The 10,992-nt window shown below is 36.8% G+C and overlaps 1 protein-coding gene across 6 annotated transcripts; it reads right to left on the reverse strand.

Moving 5' to 3' along the window:
* Positions 1-1,338: 1,338 nt before the first annotated feature.
* On the reverse strand, positions 1,339-8,216 carry LOC147504452 (uncharacterized). Of its 6 annotated transcripts, none has more exons than XM_086557336.1 (8): positions 5,443-5,810; positions 5,309-5,367; positions 4,814-4,926; positions 4,623-4,725; positions 3,476-3,703; positions 3,169-3,387; positions 2,418-2,666; positions 1,339-1,871 (listed from the first exon to the last, which is right to left on the reverse strand). In XM_086557336.1, the coding sequence occupies exons 4-8, from the start codon at positions 4,659-4,661 to the stop codon at positions 1,740-1,742; spliced, it is 867 nt and encodes a 288-aa protein (XP_086413462.1). In that variant the 5' UTR covers positions 4,662-4,725; positions 4,814-4,926; positions 5,309-5,367; positions 5,443-5,810; the 3' UTR covers positions 1,339-1,739. The 6 variants fall into 6 exon arrangements, 2 of the variants coding, with proteins under 2 accessions (XP_086413462.1, XP_086413461.1); XM_086557335.1 differs by having other exon boundaries at positions 4,623-4,678; positions 5,294-5,367; positions 5,443-5,586; XR_015193050.1 differs by lacking the exons at positions 1,339-1,871; positions 2,418-2,666; positions 3,169-3,387 and having other exon boundaries at positions 3,640-3,703; positions 4,623-4,678; positions 4,782-4,926; positions 5,294-5,367; positions 5,443-8,216.
* Positions 8,217-10,992: the final 2,776 nt, after the last annotated feature.

Raw genomic sequence — 10,992 nt, forward strand, 5'->3', positions numbered from 1 at the left:
CTGAACTCTCTAAGAGTGACAATTGGAATTTGTAGGGTGATTGTTATGTACATGTCACTTGTATTTGTTCCTACTTGCAAGGGAAGATTGCTACACTGATTAAGTAATTCTCAGTTTATTCGTTTAAAACTTAATAAATTTCATATTATATGATGTACAATACAAATTTCATGTGATCATGTCTTGTTTAATAAATATATAACAAATTATATATTGTCAGGTTGTGTCGGCAAAGAAAGTTGCCGTATGCAGAATCGTGGCGTCCATTCTAATCATCGAAATCATAGACAATAATTAAGAAAGACTAGTTTCTAGAAATCACAAAATGATATTTACGTATTTTACTGATGACGATCTGCTTCTAAATTTATTGCATACAGCAACACTAGACATACAATACGGTAATAAGCTCGCCAATCAGATCGAAGTGAAAAGCAAGCTCCCGTGAACCTATGCTGACTCAATTTACAACCTTGTGAATTTTGGAAAAGAAATTGATCGCCGGACGGATACCACCATGCCCAAAAGAAAACGACTCTAACCTTCCGAAAAAGATTTTTTCACTATGTATTATGGCGATCTTTCTATTTTTTAAGACCCATTGCTAAACTTCATAAGACAAAGTCCAATAGAGAGTTGTTAAATTGGGCTCTTAAAAGGTGCCATATAAGCATTTTAATTTGCTTAGCCAAATTTGGCACCCCAAAATCAAAAAACCAATCCAATCGCATTTTCTGTTTTGAAGTGCTAAATGATACGGATGACATAGTTTCTGTCATTCGTCTATTATTTTGTAACTTAAAGTTGAATTTTTTTTAGACGGACGACATAGTTTTTGCCGTCCGTTGAAATTTAACACACGAACGGCAGAAACTATACCGTCCCTCTCCTGAACTTATTATAACAGCTGCTACCAAGTCTTACTTTGGCTGAGTTTTTGACTCCTTCCAAATTTAAAATCCTTTTAGCAACCCCATTGGAATGACATTCCTTTAACAGCCTATATAGTCCTCCATTGGACTTGCTCTAAGATACTGAGACCCGACATAACTTACAAAAGATAGGGGAAAACTAGAATTTTCAGAAAGTACAATTTCTGCACACTGAACTAAAAATGAAACTCAAGGATAGATTGTGCATGTTGCGGAATTCACAATAATAGAAAATGAACAATTTCTTGACCACACACCGATATCCCCATAAGACGGTACCCTCGGTAGAATGCATGTTTGACAATAAACAAAACAACCTAGGCTGAGAAACAAATAAGAATGCAAATTACACATAGGTCTGGGCTGTCAAACATATCACAAGTATGCCCCATTCTGAAAAAATGAATTGCAAACTCCAAAATAAAGGATCATTGAATTTAGTAGTGAAAAATATCGAAAAGAAGAAAGTACAATTAAAAACAGGTATATCAAACAGGAAAAAGCACAAAATAAAAGACAGGTGATGTTTTCTTCTCCACCGCACAAAAATAGTACCTAACAATTGCCTCCCCCCCATTTTTTCCCAAATTCTTTCTGCTGTGTTACTGTTGTCTTCTTCTTTTATGTGGGGTGTATTCAGATAGGGGATTGTGGGACTTCAAGAGTGCTTCCAGCTTGAATCTGGCCCCAACCTATGAGTCGCCAGTGCTTCTCGACTCTCCTACTGAGGGCAACCTTCTCCCCTTTGCTAGTGCACACAGGAGAGGTAAGTTGTAGCTTAGCAAGATCATTCTTAACTGCAATCACTCAGGCCCCAGTAGACATAGATCCAATATTCAGCATCAATATCTCACCCTTTGTCAGCTTTGCAACTTTCCCTTGCCTCTCTGTATCCTTTGTTCTGACTCCCAAGAGCAGATGAAGAAGGAAAAAATTCACCTAAAAACATGGGAGAAAGAAGTTAATAATCTATGTTCCATGGACACGCCATATTTTAAAAATAATCTGTGTCGGATGCTTCCATATCGGACACGACACGCACATATTGTACATGATATACTTAATTTTTGGCATTTTTCCGTGTCCGACACTTCGTATCCGTGTCAGATGCGGAGATGCGGACACATGTATCCCTGTCAATGTATCTTAGTTAATAATCAAAGCAGTGAGTGATAGAATAAGCTCTATATTGCATATGGATTTAATCTCCTATGTATAAAGGATCTACAATAAAGTGGTTCCCAGCAGTTACTATCCAAATTCCAAACATGAAACCCAAGAACTCATAGGTGTAAAGTATAGTAAAACAAAATGGTTATTCGGACACTTAATATCCAAATCCACATTCCTAACATGAAACCCAAGATCTCATGGTGTAAAGAATCTACAGTTAAAAGAAATGGTTAATCAGAAACTTCATATCCAATTTCAAGCATGATGCCCATTCTAGGCTGTAGGCAAATTCAGGTGGTTCAGGCTACATACCTCAAGTTCAACAAATACTTCAGGAAGCGAACCCACTTCCCCAAGAACCTGACCGACAAGCCTATCAGCACGTGTCAACGTGGGGTCCATTGTGGTTCCAACTCCAATGAGACCACCAGGCACAGCAAACTGCAGTTCATTCTGCTCTGCATATAGTGAAACGATTCTAGAATATATTGGGGTGCACTTGATGTTGCCATTTTCATCCTTTACTACTATGCCCGGGCGGACTTCAATAAATTGATTGACCTTTAAAACACAATGGAGAAAAGATTTATCAGGCACAAAGTGAGATGCAAACAACTTGTTACATATAGAACAGAAACTATAACCCGCAGAGCAGAATAAATCATAAGGCTCAGAATTCATTAGTGTGTTGTAAACGACTAAACATGCCACAAGTTTATGTTGGTGGGACCTACATATGCTATCTAGTTTGCAGATGTGCCACGGAAGTATTTTGGTGGAACAACATAGGCATCCAACACTGAAACGTTAAAACCACGTGACATGCCATTTGCAATTTCGTGTATCATCAAAGGAAATAGCAAATAGTTTAGAGAAATGTTGACTCCACATATGGTTAAGATGATAAGCTAGAAAATTGCTCAGGTCAAAATATCTCACAAATGCCCCAATCACATATACTTTAAATATGGACATGCATCATTCCCACCGATATGCATTTGGGAAGGATGTACTTATCATGCAACCTCATTCTTCTATAGAGAGAATTAAGAATATGACTTACTCTCAGGATGCTTCCACCAGCAACACCACCTCTTATATCACCGACCTCATACCCAGGCTTATTCACGTCAAAGGATCTTATTACAATCGTATTCGGTGGTGAGATAAAGTTCCTTTCTGGGATGGGGATCATTTTCACAATGTTCTCGCAGACAACGTCAATATTGTACTTCAACTGTGCAGAAATTGGTATTACTGGAGCACCATCAGCAACAGTTTTCTGCAAAATAGAAATTTGACATTTAACCCACTGGACTGAGAGTTTGTAAACAAGGATTTGAATCAGAAATTGATTTCAATTAAGTGACCTGAATAAATTTCTGAATAGCTTCATGCTGATTGATGGCAACATTCTCCTGAATAAGATCAACTTTATTTTGAAGAATTATAATGTGCTGGAGGCGCATAATTTCAAAAGCAGCCAAATGCTCAGAAGTCTGAGGTTGGGGACAGCTCTCATTGGCAGCAATAAGAAGCAACGCTCCATCCATGATGGCTGCCCCATTGAGCATTGTAGCCATGAGAATATCGTGGCCCTGTTAACCAAAAAACAAAAAGAAACAGTAAGGAGCAAATCTGCAGCTTACGCAAAGAAAATGTAGAATGCATCCTCCTTTTCAAATCGGTTATACGAATAGGACACAGGTAATTAAGTTTTATGAATCTAGTCCATACGGAATACTCTCTGATGACATGGAGTCCCTAAGTCCGCACGGAATACTCTTTGATGACAGGTTAGGAAGGTGATATAAAAGCTATGATAATATGATATATACAAAGTTCCTACTCATTGTTGTCAGATGGTCACAAAGACTTGTTGAAGAATGAAAAGAATAGCTCCCAAACCCGATTAAATAGCGGGAATTTCACAATGATACACACTCTTCACGTATTGTTGCAAATAACAGACTTGCTGTTTATATCCAAACCATTAGCATTAGCACTAATCAACACCCACCCATGCACAAGTAATCACAAAAGTTTTCATCTTAACTATTTTTGAAAGGCACATGCGACCTACAGTAGTGCTGTTCGTATTGGTTGTCACAGGTTTTTCCTACTTTAGCACTACCAAACCAGTAGCAAACAGAAAAAAACAGAAAATGTCTTTTCATGGGGATAAAATTGTCAGTTTACACACCATTGACTTGAGTTCTCAACCAAGTCATTTAATTTCGACTGCCTAAAAAGAAAATACGTAAAAAGGGTATTCCAATGGTGCCTATTCTGAATTTGGAAAAACTATAAAGAATATAACAATCCAAACACCAACCTTTTTCAAATAATAACAAATTATTATAAATGCATCTCAGGCAGATTACTCTCGCTATAATTTTGTATTCAAATACAAACAAGAAGGATTTAAGTTTTAATCTAAGAACCACTTACGAGCAACATAAACAAAAATATTTGTCCATGTAGCAAATTTTAGAACATGAAAGTCAGTGACCTTACCGGGCAATCAACAAAAGAGACATGTCTCAGCAGCTTCATTCTTGCATTCTCGAATCCTGGAACATCGCAAAGAGGGCTATCTTCTTTTCCACTACCATATGCCCTAAACAAATTTTCCAACAGAAATTATGATGATTTGAAGTGAAACAAAGATCTCACCAGTAAGTTATTGAGATTGCATATGACTATACTTGTAGCATGCTGGTCTAGGGCACCGTTCATCTTCACATTTGTATATTTTTGCATTGGCATATCCAAGTTTGATAGTAATGTTGCGCTCCAGCTCATGCTTAAACCGCACAGTCTGAAAAAAAACGAAGAAAGGGTCTCAAGGCCAAGCTTTATATATATGAAGATATAAGGGAAAAAAAACGGTGGACCAGTTCACAATCATGGGAGACAGACAAAAGCGTCACAAATTTCTACAACAGCAATAATTTATTAGCTAAAAAGTCACTAACTAATGCAAGCTTTATATATATTTTGGGACGGCACTAAAATTGCCTGAAGTGAGAAGCTTAAGATTTCTGCATGTGATAATGTTATCTTCAAGGAAATCCAGTAGCTAGATATGATAGCCATTGACAGTAGCATGAATATCAAATAAAATAAGTAATGAAAAATACCACACGCAATGTCAAGTACCAGAAATGCAGTAAAAGAAAACATACATTGAAGAGTCCAACCTGTCAGAAGATGTTCATCAATCATCCAATGCAGTCCTCGGCTTCCATGTGCGAGCAACCTAAGATGAGAAACTTTTCAATGTTCAATGATCTATTGGATAGATAATTATATATATAACGATTAGCTGTCTTACCATAGCTAAACTTGTTTCAAGCAACCAGCTTCACCACTGCTTCCTGCGAGGTTCCAATTCAGGTCATAGCGTTGGTTTCATTAGGAAACCACCGGGCCATAAGGAAAACAGGCACAGTGCTATGATTTCACCAGCGATCCTAGCTTTTCTCCAAACACTCCAGTTTAGCCTTGGAGGGATCAACCAACGAATCCACTGCCTTAACACGAGGAGTAACCATACCACTCTTGACAATGCATTCTGATAATAAAGTAGCTTCTCTTGAAAAGCCTGAACTAGTCAATCCATCAACCAATGTTGTGTATGTAATTTCATCAAATACCAAACCTCTTTGAGACATTTGATCACAAAGCTTAAAAGCTTTTTCCATCTTCCCTTCCTTGCATAACCCATATGTCAAAGCATTGTAGGTAACAACATCAGGTGCAATACCTTCCTCCAACATTTCTTTTAGCAGCTCTTCCGCTTCTTTCACATGACCCATTTTACAGTACCCATCTATCATGATGGTGTATGTAAATTTATTTGGAGCCACAACTTGCTCAATCATTTCCTGCAAGATACGTCTTGCTTCCTCCATTAAACCTAGCTTACAGAACCCACCAACTATAGAAGTATAACAAACAACATTCGGGACCAAGCCCTCCCTTCTCATTGTTCCCAAGAGGTTATTTGCCTCCTCAGCATGGCCAATGCCACACATGCCATGTATCAGTGTAGAATATGTAACAACAGTTGGTGCAATACCCTTGGTTCTCATTTCATCACAGAGCGAGAATGCTTTTGGCAGATTGCCCTGTCTACAGTACCCTCCAATGAGGGCATTATAGAGAACTATATTTGGCTCCATTCCATGGCTGACCATCTCATTGAAAAGATTCACTCCCTCTTCAAGTCTTTTATCCTTGCAATATCCATCTATCATCACACTATAGGTAAAAACATCAGGAATCAGACCCTCTCTTTTCAACTCATTCCACAGACCAACAGCTTCCTCCATTTTACATACACTACACAATCCATGCATTAGTGCATTGTACGTGAAGATGTCCGGTTTAAGTCCCTGGCTAATCATTTTATTTCTCAACTTAAATCCTTCTTCCACTTTACCATCTTTGCAGAATCTAGATATAAGTGTGTTGTATGTGATACGATCCAGTTGTAACCCTTTCTGAACCATCACCTCGAGAATCCTAAATGCCTCCGGCCTATTTCCAGACTCACAAAGCCCATGTATTAGTGCATTTGAAGTTATCATATTAGCTGCAAAACCTTTCTCCAACAGCCTAAACCATATATCCATTGCCTCTGAATGATGTTCCGCCTTGCAGAGACCACACACTAGCGTGGTCAAAACCCCATCATTGGGCCTTAAGTTTCTTAACATCATTTCCCTAAAGAGTCTAACAGCGGAATCAAACTTAAGTTTCGTACATAGCCACTGAATTATTGAATTAAACGTCCAGGGATTTATAGAAAAACCTCTTGATAACATCTCTTCCAAGAGATACTGAGCTTCTTCCATCTGACCAACCTTGCAAAATCCCTGGACAAGTGAATTGTAAGTAACTGAATTGGGATTGACTCCCTCGGACACCATGCAGTCCCTCATTCTGGTCGCATTGCCAATTTCTCCTACTTTACAGTAACCATCAATCAGTGTGTTATAAATGACTACATTTGGAACAATCCCCTTATCAAGCATTTCCTTCAAAACACAATCTGCATCGTCGAATTTTCCCAATTTCACCAAACCATTTATAAGAATACTATATGTAACAACACTAGGTATCAAACCATTTTTTATCATTTTGTCTTTAAGCCTGTAAGGTTCTACTGAATCCCCACTTCTAAAATACCCATCAATAAGTGTATTATAAGTTACGATGCTAGGAGCAATTCCCATTTCCTCCATTTTCAAAAACAAACGCGCCGCATCCCCAACCTTCCCTCCTTTACAAAATGCATTAATTGCAGTACCAAAAGTATAAACATCCGGTTCAACACCACCACGACACATTGTATCAAAAACCTCATAACTCCTCTCAAGTTCACCCCCTCTCACCAAAGAATTCAACAAAAAATTACAAGTCTTCAAAGACGGAAACAAATCTTGACTAGTCAAAAACTTAAAAACATCAAAGGCTAAATGTAATCCTAATATCTTAAACTGAGTACAATAAACATGAACCAATAAATCACATACCGCATTCCCAACGCCGCCATCTCTCCCACCACCAATCTCCGCAACTGCATTCACAATCTCCAAATGCCTATTCTCCAAACTATTATAAAAAATAACTAAACCCCTATCGTCAATTACTCGAATTAAAACCAACCGAGCTGGGGAAACGAGGTTCGAACCAATAAGGAAACGAATTAATAAACAATAAGACTTAACACTAAACTTATAGTTCAATGTATTAGAAGCAAAAGAAAATAAATTTAATGTAGTCTTTGGATTAATATGATTAGAATGGTTAAAAATATCTAAAAACAGTGAATCAAATTGACTTGGTGTTAATTTAAATAAAGTTTCTTTGCATTGGGTATGGTTGAAAACTGGTTTAGAAAGAATTGAGATTAGTTTGTTTTGATGATTATGGTTATTGGGTATTGAAGTAGTATAGTTTTTTTTAAGGTTGTTGTTGTTGTTGATGATGAGAAGAAGAGTTCTTCTGATGTTCATGGGGAGAAAGGTGGGTTGTGGTGTTGTTGGCAGGGTTTAACTCATTTCTTGTTGTTGTGTTTTAGTTGTAGCCTCAAAAGTTGGTTTTTCCTTAAACCCTTGTTGTGGGTGAGAACAAACATAGATCCAAATTTCGTGGGAGAAGTCTGAAATATCGGGAAACGTTTGGCTTTCCGGGGGAATTGGTACGAATACAAAATTTCGTGAAACTTCATACTTTGGAATTTTCGGTTGAATTGTGGCACGAAATGTATACACACTTACTTTGGACATTTTCTTGTTTCACTACTCAACATGTAGGCTAGCTTGGACGCCAATGCCCAATGGTGAAGTTTGAGGGGGCTAGAGTAGGTAAGGGTGGAATTCGAGCTAAACAAGCCGAGCTTTACCATGCTCAAGCTCAGCTTGCTAATTACACGAGCTTTAAATTGAGCTCGAGCTCGGCTCATATAGTAAACGAGCGAGCTCGAGCCGAGCTTAAACGAGCCAAGCCCAAGCCGAGCTCCGAGCCCTCGGTTATTTTACACTATAAATATGCTATTTGAACTAAACGAGCCGAGCTTCATCAAACTCATTTGTTACACGAGCTTTTATTTGAGCTCGAGCTCGGCTCATATAGTAAACGAGCGAGCTCGAGCCGAGCTTAAACGAGCCAAGCCCAAGCCGAGCTCCGAGCCCTCGGCTCAAATTCCACCCTTAAGAGTAGGGGTGTAAAATAGGTCAGGGCGGGCAACCATTAATCCCGTATAACTTGAGGGATGGGTATGTAGTGAGAGGCGGGCCTATGAGGGCCAATGCTAAAATTGTGAAGTCCTAACTCTCATATCAGCCCTCTCTTTAGAGAATTGAGGGTCGGGTTTGAGGGCCAAGTTTGATTACTCTCTTAAACTCTTTATTTACAGTATACTTTTGCTAAATTATTACGTGATAAATTAATTATCACGTTTAAATAATAGGTTTTCTCAATCTGATTTTGGTTAATGTACTTAATTAATAATTTTGCTAAAATTTGTAAGATAATAAAATTCAATAGTTTCATTATTAAGTTTTATGTACGATGTATTCCATGAATCAATAAGAAATGTATATGATATAAAAAAATATGATGTGGTGTTGTAGGTTGTAGAATACCTTGTGTTTGATTAGTTGAAATTGATTAAAAACTTCATTATCATATACCAATGAAAAAAAAATAATAAATAATAAATGATCATATCACATCACTCTGATTTATATTTTATTTTTGCTTATACATAGAGAAGTGACCCGGGTTCATATCCCGACAATGGAATAGTTTGTTTTTTTGAACTAAATTTTTTATGTAATGTTAGAGGAGCATACACAAAGTACTAACTTATGTAAAACATACCATTTATTTTGCTATTTATACAATTACATATCTATATAATAAAACAGTTCAGTTTTTAAACAAGTTAAAAGGGATTAAGTGGTGGTCCTGATTTCCTCGGGATCTGTGCTAATGCTTGAAGAGTCCTATTTACCTAATACTAAAGAGTCTGCTTGAAAAGTCCTATTTACCTAATACTCTAAAATAGACAAAAACCTCCAAAACCTATTTACCTAATACTAAAGTATCTGCTTAAAGAGTCATATTTACATAATACTCTAAAACATACTAAACCTCCAAAACTCCGACTAAAAACCTCCAAAACCCATTTTCTTCACACAAACAGGTGTAATTATTTCACATATTAAATTATATATATAATTGTTTCATTGTTTAAATACCCCTATAGCTTCTCCTACTATTTGAGAAACGTGTATAAATTGAATATGGATTACACAAGGAATGAACAGTTAAAGTTGTCTACGTACACTCTGTTTATGGATGAACAAATTGTTCTCAATACATACTCGGCTAAGATGGGTTTCTAAGGCATATTCAGTTAAGGGTATTACAATGACACTAACAAGTTCAATTTAAATGTCAAAGAAAAAAAAATGGTAATTATATATCAAGTGGTTGTGGAGAAAACAGTTTTGGGAGATCCTACGGTGATCAAATCACTTTCTTCTGAGAGACCTACTTACTATAAAAAAAACTTGCCGAAAACAAAATAGACTTTCACGGCTAGAAAAAACCCCAAAAAATCTTCCCAAATTTAGATTAGACGTTCCCAAATTTATATTGAAGGAAAAAGCAGTTTTGCTTTGGGCTGAGATCTTGCCGGCCACAAATCACTTTCTTTTAAGAATCCTTCATAAAAAACACTTCCCAAATTCGTAATAACACCATTTGCAACATACATCAACTATCATTGATCGACTGAATATGCTTTATTAGATTCGATATGGGGATTTATAAATTGGAGCAACGGAAAAATTGGCTTTGTGACATCCAAAGGTTGGTTGTTAGCCTAAAACATTGATGCTGCAGTCACAAAAGAACAATCTGTGTGTTCTACGTATGCCATGAGATGAAATTGTTGCCATAACAAATGTTGTTCAACAAACGGTTAGTTATCTTTTTGTACTTGAAAAGGAAGTATGAATATTTATTCACTCACAACTTCTTAGACAAGCTACTGTTTCCAGTTTTTTTATTTTTTTATTTTATTTTTTATTTTATTATTTATTTATTTATTTATTTATTAAGACTCTTTGCTTATATTTTTGGTTTTGCGTTTATACTATGACTTGCATTAGCATTAGATAATTGTTGCATTAGCATTAGCATTAGATAGTTGAGAGAGTAAAGTAGCGTAGCCATACCAAATTGCTACAGGCATTTGAGAAAACATATTGAGGATAGTGGCGTGTTCACTTAGAAATGGATGGATGATGCAAGCAACAAAGGGAGAAACATTGTAATGTAGTATTGAGACAAATTAATATGCAAG

The sequence above is a fragment of the Coptis chinensis genome, chromosome 4 (genome assembly GCF_015680905.1).
Source record: "Coptis chinensis isolate HL-2020 chromosome 4, ASM1568090v1, whole genome shotgun sequence".
Classification (NCBI taxonomy): Eukaryota; Viridiplantae; Streptophyta; class Magnoliopsida; order Ranunculales; family Ranunculaceae; genus Coptis; species Coptis chinensis.